We start from the raw sequence: 12,898 nt of genomic DNA, 5'->3' as shown, positions 1-12,898 counted from the left end.
GCAACACAGCCTCTCACCATCCTAGAGAAGAGTATTGCCTATAGCAATGGTTTGCGAGTGCCTTGTTCTGCGGCATCTCAAATCCATCACATTCCCCCTCCTGGACCCCGGCAGTTCGCCTACAGGTCAGTGGACGACGCAGTAAACATGGCCCTTCACTACATTCTCCAGCACCTGGAGTCCACAGGCACCTACGCCAAGATCCTGTTTGTGGACTTCAGCTCTGCTTTCAACACCATCCTCCCGCCCACTCTGGAGGGCGTGCTCTCCCAGGTGGATCACAGACTTCCAGGTGAAGCACTGGCTCCCCCCATGGATGTTCTTTCCCCTCTACTCCTCTCCCTGTACACGAACAGCTGCACCTGCAGTCATCAGTCTGTCAAGCTCCTGAAGTTTGCGGACGGCACCACTCTCATTGGACTCATCTCTGAGGGCGACGAGTCCACCTGCAGGTGGAGATCGACCAGGTGCTGTCCTGGTGCGGCCAAAACAACCTGTAGCTCAACGCTCTCAAGACAATGAAGATGGTTGTAGACTTAAGAAAGAAACCAGCCCCCCCCCCGCCCCATCACTCTGAATGACACCCCAGTTCAAGATTCCTTTTATTCGTCACATGTAATGTACAGTCACAGTGAAATGTTGCTGCCAGCTCCAAGATTATGCTACAGATAAACTCTAGTACTCAATTTCCAAATTACTAATTTACAAGTTACACTACAAAAATGTCAATTTTACAATTGAACACAAATTACACAATAATTACCCTTTCTATAAGTATAAAATGAAGATGGAATGGGATAGATAAAGGTCTGGAAGAATTATGTGCTATATACCAGTGGTCACTGTTGACCTCTTCTGCTTCCTGGGCACCACCATCTCCTGGGACCACAAGTGGGAGCTGAACATCAGCTCCCTCACCAAAAAAGCACAGCAGAGGATGTACTTCCTGCGGCAGCTGAAGAAATTCAACATGCCAAAGGCAATGATGGTACTCTTCTACACCTCCATCATCGAGTCCATTCTCACCTCCTCCATCACCATCTGGTTCTCAGCCGCAACAGATAAAGAAAAGGGCAGACTGCAGTGCATCATCCCCTCCGCTGAGAAGGTGATTGGCTGTAGAGTGCCATGCCTCCAGGACCTGCACGTCTCCAGGACCCTAAAACGGGCCAGAAAGATCATGGCCAACCCCTCTCATCCCAGTCACGGTCTCTTTGACACACTCCCCTCTGGCAGGAGACTGCGGTCCATCTGGACCGGGTCCACACGCCACAAAAACAGGTACTTTCCCACAGCCATCACTCATTAACAAGGCTCGTGTCCTCCACAACGCCCCCCCTTGCTCACAAACTCTGATTGTTCCACATACCTCAACGGCACACACACTGTATACAATATCGCTCATCTACCACACTCCACTCTGTGTATAGTACGTAAATGGCTCTTTTTTTCTTTTTTTTTTACAGTATGCTAATAGGCTATCGTAATTTGTACATGTCAATGTCATTTTATTTATATAGCACCATTCATATAGCACATGTAACACCATTCATATAGCACATAAAATCAGCCCTTCGCCTCTGGGATATAGTGGGCCATGTCCAACAAGGCAGAAGGGGCCTTGGTCTGGCAGCATCTTAACCTTATTGGAAAAAGGCTACACCAGCTGAACGCCGGCCTGTGGTGGTGAAGGAGGCACGCCACCATGAAGAAGCAGCCAGGTGCGCCAGAGCAGTATCCCAAGCCCAACAAGGTCGCTGGATGAGCTGGGACAGAGTCGAGAGGAGGAACTCTCTTGGAATGATCTTTGGAGTATGGAGTCAAACAGGCAAAGCTTCACCATTAGAGCTACTTACGATGTCCTGCCCTCCCCCAGGAATTAACATCTTTGGCCGGGAGAGGATCCAGTTTGTCCCGTGTGCAGTTCCAGCAAATCTCAGGCACATCTTGGTCAGTTGTAAAACCAGCCTGACACAGGGAAGATACACCTGGTGGCACAATGAAGTGCTGAGGTGTCTGGCAGCTGAACTTGAGTCCAAGTTAGTCTCTACCTTTACATAAAAAGAAATGGATAAAAACATAAATCATGTAAACACAGTGAGAACAGATTTTAAAGAAACAATAACGAACACAATACATTGCACTGTTTGCATTGCTTTTTGCATTGTCATGTCTTTGCACCGTCCTGTCCTGCACCCTATCCTATGCCGTCTGCAACAGTGTATGCCCCTGATCAAATGCCTAGTCTATGTGCGAACCATACATGGCTAATAACCTCTTGAATGATTAAAAAAAAACTGCTTTCCGCTCTAGATGCCAGGCTAACCGCTATCTAAAGCTGGCATCTTATGGATTCGGCATGTTTCTTCAATAACTTCTTGGAATACCCTCGTATTGGTATGTCCATGTTTTCTTTCTATATCATAGCAATCTATCTTTAGCGAACGAACGGCCTAGATGGCGGTAGTGCAACAAATGGATGCAAGCCGCCGTTAAGGAAGAAGAGGCCAGCGAATTCAACGCATGCGCACCACCTGTCCACCGACACCATTTTGATCAACATCCGAGGAATGTGGCTAGCTAGGTTTTCAGCCGCTTTGTTGTTTATCACATTATCTGTTTAATTTGAAGTAGCTATATATATCTGTCAGATATATTTGGCAAGCTTGTCTGCTGTTTGTCTTACTTGCAGGCTAGATCCAGCCGTGTTAAACGGGTCACCGAGACGTTTAGCTAGATAGTTAGCTAACGTAAGCACTAGCTAATTTCGCTAGGCCCGGTTGGTGGCGCAGCAGAACGAGTGATAGTTAATCGAAAGCTTCAGATTGTTGTTGATGAAATAAACATAGTGACATAGGATTGTTTGCCAGGCTCAAGCGCTCAGTTGCTTTATCTGTCATTGTGTCCTTTGGACAAATGGACGGCGAAGAGGATGATTTCATGTCCGGGAATCACTCTGGTAAGATACCGGCTTTGTTTCAAATGACCTAACGTTAGTAGCTAGCTAGCCTAGTAATACCGATGACACGAGCTCTTGTGATAGCACTATGTACAAGATCAAAATGCGGGTAGTACTTTGTACAATGAAATGCTCACCAAAATTAGTGTGGTTGCCCCGAAGGGTAACACACTCTAGTAGCCTACTTGGTCGACTTTGTTTGGTTGTTTGTTTGGTTGGTTGGTTTGGATCTAGAGAAACCCCAAAAGTTTGCCCCGCTACTCCTCCCACAGGTCTAACGGCACACACACGAGTCATATGTCAAATCGACCGGCTTCATCGGGAATCGTGTGCTTCCTCATTGCTAAGCAATATCTTTTATAGTTTAATTTATTAGTGAATTAAAATTCCCCATTGACTTGAATGGGAATAGGGAAAAATCTTCAGTTCAAATATTTTTTATCTCGGAAACCTTAACAAGGCCTACAGTTACCAAACTTGGTAGAGACTAGAGAGGTTAACAGTCAAGAGTCCTACTCGGGAAAAATAATTACACCGATGGGCCTCACGGTGGCGCTATAACAGCCCACTTTACCTTTTGGTCTGTAACTCTTGAACCATAGGTTCTAAAATCAAAATTTCTTCTAATTTTTAATTCGATTATTAAAAGCCATTGTAGGGTTGAATGTAACCCAGAGGAAGAACTACAAGTGCATGCACACAACATCCAACACACACATGCACACAATCAAGACACACACACACACACCATACACACACCCAACACTAAGTAATAATGACAGAATGGGCAGCCACACTTGCAATTTCCCCAAATTGCACATTTCTAGTTTGTGATGCGTTGTTACTTTTTGTGGTTGTGGCTGTGATGCATTGTTGTATACTAGGAGCATACAAGCAGAGCGTACCACCGTTTCCTTCCGTACTGCATACAAACACAAGGTCGGTACACAAAAAGGTTTGCTAACTTTAGAGTTTGAACCCGTTTTCTATGCAGACGACGGCGGTGGCACCCCGGTTCAGGACGAACATGCCCCCGGGTCTGACGGCGAAGAGGAGATGAGGAGCGAACATCACAATTCCGAGGTGAGGACAGGACACGAGTATGTAATACCTCGAGGCTATGTTGAACAGGTCACTGCCATCTCTCTTGCAAAGGAGATTTATACGTCAACCAGACATGGCTAAATAGTCATAGTCACATAGTCAATTTTTACATGCATATTAATTACTATAATAATTAATAATGAATGAATGAATTATTGTTTAGGTTGCCCAAAGTGTGGGTTCCAAGGAGGGGAAAACATTGAAACATTGAGCAACATTAGACAGACAAGATACTGACATTAAAACTGTACAACAACAAACAGCCGAGGGGATAGGAACAATAGGGACCACAAAAACATAATCAACATAGAGGACATCCCAGTAATGTAGTAGCTGACAGAAGTGAAAATAAAGCTCTCTTGAATGTTCCAAGATCAGGGGCAAATAAAGCTGACCTAAGAGCTGAGGGTGACACATCTTGCTAACAAATCCAGGTTGACTAATCAACACTTTGCTACACAGGACGAGGGCAGTGGGGGCGAGGGAGGAATGGCCAGCGGCTCAGACGATGAGAGAAACAGAGCAGACAGTGACTCTGAGGGGGAGGCCCCAGCACACCACAGTGACTCTGAGGGGGAGGCCCCAGCACACCACAGTGACTCTGAGGGGGAGGCCCCAGCACACCACAGTGATTCAGAGCCAGAGGCCCCCAGGCCTGCAGATAGTGATGATGAGGGCCCCGCCCCAGTCAAACAAGGAGGAAGCCCCTCAGACAACGAAGAGTCCCCTGCTAAAAGAAGAGGTAGCATCTCGGACAACGAAGAGTCACCTGCTAAAAGAGGAGGTAGCACCTCAGACAACGAAGAATCCCCTGCTAAAAGAGGAGGCAGCCCCTCCGACAATGAAGAGCCCCCTGCTAAAAGAAGAGGTAGCCCCTCAGACAAAGAAGAGTCTCCTGTTAAAAGAAGAGGCAGCACATCAGACAATGAAGAGTCTCCTGTTAAAAGAAGAGGCAGCACATCAGACAACGAAGGGTCTCCTGTTAAAAGAAAAGGCAGCACATCAGACAAAGAAGAGTCTCCTGTTAAAAGAAGAGGCAGCATCTCAGACAACGAAGGGTCTCCTGTTAAAAGAAGAGGCAGCATCTCAGACAACGAGGCCGGAGAGACCAGACCGGCTAGGAGCGACTCGGGGAATGAGGACCAGCCACCATCCCGGAGCAGGCAGTCCAACGCAGGCAGTGACTCGGACACAGAAACGCCACAACAACACAAGAAACAGCTGGAGTCTGACGACGAGACTGAGAAACGCGAAGAGGGAAAAGGCAAGTGGAAGGCAGTGATGCACTCGGACAGCGAGGAGGAGGATGAGGTGGGGCGCCGAGCGAAGACCACAGGCAGCGACCAGGAGGGGGAGAGTCGCCCCCAACGGGCGGGGGATGACAGCGAGGATGATGATGATAAGCCAGGTACCGTCTCACCAAGTGTGTTGTGGCTATATGAAATCTAAGAGGCACTGTGACCATCAATTTATCATTTATAATAGATTTTGTGTTTTGTTATTTTTATTGCAGTAAAGAGAAAGAAGGCCGTCCTATCTGACAGTGAAGACGAGGAGGAGAAGGCTGACAAGCCAGGTAAGGAGACAGCTCTGTGTCGTCATAGTGCACCCTGGTAATATCTGGGACGATTATCAGATGAGATGGTGATGGCGGTGACTTCTTGTCCCCAGCTGTGAAGAAGAGCCGCGTGGTCTCAGACGATGACAACTCGGACAGCGACGCAGGGTCCGAGGCGCCTGACAAGAGCATGGCGGCCAAGCTGAGGGAGCTGGGTTCGGACAGCGACGACGAGGACGACGCGAAGAAGGACGCGACGGGGAAGAAGGATGAGAAAACGCTGTTTGGCAGCGACAGCGACTCTGGAGATGAGGAGGAGTACGGGTTTTTACTGCCATCTGCTCTTAACTGCTCCTTTCGGGGGAGCAAGTCTGTGAACATGACCTTGTTGGTAGATTATACTGGTTGAACTAGCAGATGTCGCAAGTACTTTATATCAGTGGGTTTTTTTTACACAGGAAAATGATTGCAGACATCTTTGGGGAATCTGGAGATGAGGAGGAGGAGTTTACGGTGAGGATTCCTTGCTTTTTTTTTTGTGACTCTTTGACTTTGTTTCGACCGATAGCCCCGACTGCTTTCCATATCCCCTCACCCCTCATTTAAATGGGTCTAGGGATGAACTGTTGACAGTTCAGGGGTTGACAGGTCTGGTCCCAGAGGTCCAGCTGACGCTGTTGCTTCGATGCCGACAGGGTTTCAACCAGGAGGACCTGGAGGGAGAGAAGAACGAGGAGCAGGCCTCGGCCAGGAAGGCGGCGGAGGAGGAGTCGGACTCTGACGAGGGCGTGGGCAGAGGCGGCAAAGAGTGAGTATCTTTTGAGGACACCATGCACATGTTGCACCACTGCACCGGGTCCATTGTGGTTTTGTTCTGCCTGTGGTGTGATCTTCATCATCATGTACTTAGGGTTTGTTTTTTAAGGGTCTGGGGAGGTTGGGATGTGGGTATAGGGATGAGTGAAATCTTTGCTACATAACTTTTTTGTATTCCTTATATGTATGTAACTCTCCTACTGTGTACTATTTGCCCCACTATTTGCCCAGGGACTGCGGGTGGAAATTAGCTGTTTAGCTATAACCTTGTACAGTGCATCTCTCCCTATCCTATAGGGTAAATGTCTACTGTACCTTGTCCCTGTCTTAAAAATAAATAAAAATCAATCAATCATCATCATCGCTGTCCTCGTGTCTCCACCAGCACCAGTTTCATGTCGGACTTCGACGTGATGCTGGCCCGGAAGAAGGCCCAGAGCGGGAAGAGGAGGAGGAACCGAGACGGCGGGACATTTATCAGCGATGCGGATGACGTGGTCAGCGCCATGATCACCAAGATGACCGAGGCAGCAGAGGTGTGTGTGCGCGCTCGCTCGCTAACGTGCGTAAATATGAACGTGTTCGACCGCATCGTATTGATTGTGGTTGTTTTGATATGTATACAGGAGGACAGAACACTGAACAGTCAGAAGAAACCAGCCCTCAAAAAGCTGACCCTGCTCCCTACGGTGGTTATGCACCTGAAGAAGTACGTCCCCGTCCTGACCTGAAGGCTAAGGGGTTTCTAGGGCATATGGTCTGATGCCTTGTGTTTACCTTACAGACAGGATCTCAAGGAGACCTTCATTGACAGTGGTGTGATGTCCGCCATCAAGGAGTGGATCAGCCCTCTACCAGACAAGAGTCTCCCAGCTCTCAAGATCAGGGAGGAACTCCTCAGGATTCTGCAGGAAGTAAGTGCTAAAGAAGCAGAACCATCATCACCCATGTGGCTCACACTCATATCCACGTTCTGTACGTTCTGTGGTATTATCGCGTGACTGTCTACCGGCCTAGCCTCTTCTATCGCTATGATCATGAGAGTGGTGTTATGGTGTTGGGGGTGGTGTTGGGGTGGTGTGGGTGTTGGATTGTGGGTGGTGTTCGGGAAGGGGTTTGTGTTGGGTTGTGGGTGGAGTTAAGATGGGGTTGGTGTTGGGTTGTTGGTGGTGTTGAGAGGGGGTTTGTGTTGAGTTGGGGTGGTGTTGGGATGGGGTTGGTTTTGGGATGGTGTTGGGGTGGTTTGGGGGTTTTGGGATGGTGTTGGGGTGGTGTTGGGATGTTAGGGTTAGAATCTCACACGTGTCCCCTCTCCCCCTGCAGCTCCCCAGTGTGAGTCAGGAGACTCTCAAACACAGCGGGATTGGCCGGTCAGTCATGTTCCTCTACAAACACCCCAAAGAGTCACGCCCCAACAAAGACATTGCCCTGAAGCTCATCAGTAAGCTCCTCTTCTTACCAACACACAGAGAGCCTTCATTCAATGCTTCAGAGCTTAAAGGACCATACCGGTCTAGATATGATTTGATCTCCTAAATCTAGCCTTTCTCTCCCTCTCTCGTATATCACATTACCGCAATCCATTTTCCGAAGTAAAGCTCACGTTAAAAGATATTTGCATTTTCGCGTTTAACTTACATTTCAAAAGCCAAACCTTATTTTTAAATTGTTCTCTCATTGCGCTGACAAACTCGCCCCGGTTAGTTTCAAATAATTTTCTGTAGTTAATATTAGAGCGCTGGGTAGAGAATCTAGCGTAGGTGGATTAGAGAATATAGCGCAGGAGTTCAACGGATTCAAACGAAAATAATATAAAATAAAAACTACTGAAAATGATTTGAAACTAACGGGTGAGTTTGACAGTGCAACAAGGGAACAATTAAAAAATATGTTTTAAAGCCATCACGTTCAACTTTTGAAATGTAAGTATAACACGAAAATGCAAATATCTTTTAATGTGAGCTTTGCTTCGGAAAATTGATTGCGGTAATGTGATATACGCTGGGGGACAAGTTTAAGGAGCTCAAATAATATTTAGACCGGTATGATCCTTTAATGAAGTAGCTCAAGTATTATCTCACCACACTGTTGTCATACATACTGAGGGACTTCTGAGTGGTTTGGTTTCATGGTCTTCAGAGAGGGATGGACTTTGTCTGAATTTGGGGTGTTTGTCTGAGTGTTGGGTGTTTGAGTGTTGGGTGTTGTTGTCTGCCTCCTCTCTCTGTAGATGAATGTTAGGTTAGGGTGTTGAGGTCTACCTCCTCTCTCTGTAGATGAGTGTTTGGTGTTAGGGTGTTGATGTCTGCCTCCTCTCTCTGTAGATGAGTGTTTGGTGTTAGGGTGTTGAGGTCTACCTCCTCTCTCTGTAGATGAGTGTTTGGTGTTAGGGTGTTGATGTCTGCCTCCTCTCTCTGTAGATGAGTGTTTGGTGTTAGGGTGTTGAGGTCTGCCTCCTCTCTCTGTAGATGAGTGTTTGGTGTTAGGGTGTTGAGGTCTGCCTCCTCTCTCTGTAGATGAGTGTTTGGTGTTAGGGTGTTGAGGTCTGCCTCCTCTCTCTGTAGATGAGTGTTTGGTGTTAGGGTGTTGAGGTCTGCCTCCTCTCTCTGTAGATGAGTGTTTGGTGTTAGGGTGTTGAGGTCTGCCTCCTCTCTCTGTAGATGAGTGTTTGGTGTTAGGGTGTTGAGGTCTGCCTCCTCTCTCTGTAGATGAGTGTTTGGTGTTAGGGTGTTGAGGTCTGCCTCCTCTCTCTGTAGATGAGTGTTTGGTGTTAGGGTGTTGAGGTCTGCCTCCTCTCTCTGTAGATGAGTGTTTGGTGTTAGGGTGTTGAGGTCTGCCTCCTCTCTCTGTAGATGAGTGTTTGGTGTTAGGGTGTTGAGGTCTGCCTCCTCTCTCTGTAGATGAGTGTTTGGTGTTAGGGTGTTGAGGTCTGCCTCCTCTCTCTGTAGATGAGTGGTCACGGCCCATCTTCGGCCTGACGTCCAACTACAAGGGGATGACCAGAGAGGAGAGACAACAGAGAGACCTCGACCAGCAGATGCCTCAACGCAGACGCCTCAGGTAGACACCGACGCACACAAATCAACTTTGACATCACTTGTCCATCTTCCACCTGGTCTCCTCACTCACTCACTCACTCACTCACTCACTCACTCACTCACTCACTCACTCACTCACTCACTCACTCACTCACTCACTCACTCACTCACTCACTCATTCTCTTCTCATTCTCCTGGTTGAACCGTTCTATTCTTCCTTCCATTCATCCGGTATTTATTTCGCTGACTCCTCCCTCCAATGTGCCACTCTGCCCCTCTTTATTAAACCCTCCCTGTCTCTGTGACATCTGTCCATCCGACCGACATAAAGTCAGCCCCAGAAGGTGGAGAGGTCCGCGGAGCCCGACGTCTTCTCCCCCGCTGCCCCCAGGTTCAGTGTGGTTGCATGGCTGCACCAGTAGCTCCGCCTCCCGAGTGACTTCAGTCAAATGTACACCTGCAGATCCTTTAGTGTTACTGCATTTTGCGAGACGATCTTGTTGCCGTTAGGAATGTCGTCAATGCAAAGATAGCGTGTCCTATGGTAGATGTACCTGTGTTCTTCTGACTGACCATAGGCTTTACCACTAACCGTTCATCCACTCACAACTTTGCCATTCATCCTCTCACAACTTAAACCATTCATCCTCTCACAACTTAACCCTTCCCTGTTTCATACCTTCTAGTGACTCAATTTTTCTCAGCAGGCAAGAACACATTTTGGGGTGTTTTCTGAACTCATTTCATTTTTAAAATCAAAAAGTTTTTTTTCCATTACATTCCTCAGTGCGCGCACACACACACACACACACACACACACACACACACACTCACCATAGTATAGAGGTGTTTTGGAACCTGTGATGCTCTAACCCTTGTAATAAGGAGCGTGGTAGTAGGGATGAGACGGTATGGATTTTTGCATTACGGTACGGTATCTACAACACGGTACAGTTTACGGTATTTCATGGTATACGGCATTTCACCTCCCCCAACACATAAAAAAACAAGTATTTTACTTTGAAGGAACTACAGTGCAACACATGATGGAAAATACACACTATTGTACTTAAACTCTTTATTAATAGCAAGCTTATATTAAATTACAAAATTAAATGTTGCAAGCAACTTGAAATGTGAAGTTTCAGCAGCGCATCATTGTGTAATAATAAACGTAATATCGTAAACACAGGGAATGTCACGGTTCTAATACCGTGGACATTTGATACCGCGGTTCATGGTTTTACAGTATACCATCTCATCCCTACGTGGTAGTAGCTGCATGGGAAAACTGGTGTGCAGTCCTTGTTGGATCACAGCGCTGTGAAGCTGTCCTCTGGCAGACCGGCCTGTCTGCCACCCAGACGGTCTCCCTGCCGCCCCTGACTGCCCGTCTGTCTGCGTCTCTGTCCACAGCTCAGGGGGTCAGACTCCTCGGAGAGATCTGGAGAAAGTGCTGACGGGAGAGGAGAAGTGAGTACCTGACGTGCGCGTGTGTGTGTGTGCGTGCGCGCTTGCATGCATGTGTGTATGTGTATCAGCATATAGTATGGTATGTTTGTGTGTTGCTCTCTGTCTCTGGTGACCATGTGTCCCCTCCCAGGGCCCTGCGGCCGGGGGATCCTGGGTTCTGCGCCCGCGCCAGAGTGCCCATGCCGTCCAACAAGGACTATGTGGTTCGGCCCAAATGGAACGTGGAGGTGGAGTCCAACAGGGTGAGTCTCCTCCCACTGGGGCGTAGAACACAGCACAGACCCAGTCTCGTCTCTCGGACCTGAAACCGGGGATTCCAGACATGCATACATACCAGCGTCGGTTAAAACTGGACCTGCACCTGTGGGACGATTTGAGATATGATTGGTCCCCGTAGAGTGCCTTTAAGAAAGGGATGAGCCGATTGGAAGGTTAGGATTTGAGATATGATTGGTCCCCGTAGAGTGCCTCTAAGAAAGGGCTGAGCCGATTGGACGGTTAGGATTTGAGATATGATTGGTCCCCGTAGAGTGCCTTTAAGAAAGGGCTGAGCCGATTGGAGAAGCACAAGCGTCGCATTGCGGAGGAGAGGAAACGCCGCCGCCTGCAGGGAGCCGTGAAGATCAGCGTGGAGGGGAACCGCATGCCCCTGTAGTACCTGCTGTCACCACTTGGGGGCAGTAAGTGCCACCTGCATGCCCCTGGGTGCACCTTGCAGTATGGAGAGCTTCTTGTTGTCTCTTACCAAGTCATGCTAAGAGTTCCACCCCCCTCCCCCACCCCCAATCCTCTTCAACTCTCAACACTCCCACTCAACAGAACACCTTGAGGCACAGCGAGTGAACATCTGTCCTAAAACCAGCATGACCGTTGCTTTGGTTTTTGTGTCTGGCATGCAGAACTCTTGAGTTGAGTGAAAATTTCACACCGCGACTAGTGACCAAAATTACCGGAGTTCTCGGTATTATCGCGGTATAGTTAAAATGTGCTGAAAATGTCCAAAAACTACTGAAACACACACTGAAATGTTTTATATTGAAAACCACTAATACATTTAGCAGCACTATGCACTTTTTGTTTGCATAAACATTAAAATAATGCATCTTGGGGAATCAAACATGTTTTTAATGATCGTTTTACAGCAATACATTTAATTGAATCATGGTTTATCATTATACCGGTTATCGTTACATCCCTACGAAGTGTTCATGCTGACAAATGTCCGTACGCGAGGAGCACTCCAACATGTGACGGCGTTAGGAAGCGTGCGTGTGGTCTCTCTGCTCTTACCCCCGTGTCTGCCGGTCTCTCCTCAGGGCCCGCTGAAGAAGGGCGTGTCTCGGGTGGACAAACAGATGCGGCGCTTCGCCGACATCAAGCGCCTGACGAAGACGGGCCACGCCGTGAAGATCAGCGTCGAGGGCAACCGCATGCCACTCTGATTTTTAAACTTTTTTTTTCTTTTTTCTAATATTTTGTTCCTCCTCCCATTTTAAGCCCCGCCCCGTTCAGCCTCTGGAGTGTATGATAGTGGTGTGATGACGCAGACTGGTTGACCGTCCTCTGGACTCGACTGTTTAGTTTCTGCTGGAACCTGTACAGAATTAGGAGATGTCTGCTTATGTCTTCACTGTTGCCAGTTCAGATGTTGCTTTTCGTAATAAAGAGGGTTACACCATTATTTTTTTCTTCTTTCTTAAGCATTCTATCCGTTTAGTGTTCTGTTGATATGTTGCTCATTGGGGGATGCTTTGGGGACAAGGAGGAATAACTGTACTCGCTGCAATAAACCTTTCTCACCAACACCTCAACAATAAACAGTTTGTGATTTAAAAAAAACAAAAACAAACATACAGCATGTCTTCCCCCGCGCGTGTGCATGCGTGTGTGCGAACGTGCATGTGTGATTTGAAGAGACGGATGAAGGTGAACCTGTCCGTCTGAATTCTA

The 12,898-nt window shown here is 47.7% G+C and overlaps 1 protein-coding gene across 1 annotated transcript; it reads left to right on the top strand.

Annotated features, from left to right (window-relative positions):
* The first annotated feature begins 2,547 nt into the window (after window positions 1-2,547).
* iws1 (interacts with SUPT6H, CTD assembly factor 1) lies at window positions 2,548-12,402 on the top strand. The gene is made up of 15 exons (XM_084442136.1): window positions 2,548-2,959; window positions 3,954-4,042; window positions 4,526-5,471; window positions 5,577-5,639; window positions 5,735-5,939; window positions 6,080-6,134; window positions 6,317-6,429; window positions 6,823-6,973; window positions 7,064-7,146; window positions 7,222-7,351; window positions 7,761-7,878; window positions 9,386-9,497; window positions 10,892-10,948; window positions 11,079-11,190; window positions 12,265-12,402. The coding sequence occupies exons 1-15, from the start codon at window positions 2,917-2,919 to the stop codon at window positions 12,388-12,390; spliced, it is 2,403 nt and encodes an 800-aa protein (XP_084298262.1). The 5' UTR covers window positions 2,548-2,916; the 3' UTR covers window positions 12,391-12,402.
* The last annotated feature ends 496 nt before the right edge of the window (window positions 12,403-12,898 follow it).

The sequence above is a fragment of the Borostomias antarcticus genome (assembly GCF_949987555.1).
Source record: "Borostomias antarcticus genome assembly, chromosome: 1".
Classification (NCBI taxonomy): domain Eukaryota; kingdom Metazoa; phylum Chordata; class Actinopteri; order Stomiiformes; family Stomiidae; genus Borostomias; species Borostomias antarcticus.
The sequence above is the reverse complement of the archived record's forward strand: the minus strand, read 5'-3'. Positions and strand labels throughout refer to the sequence as shown.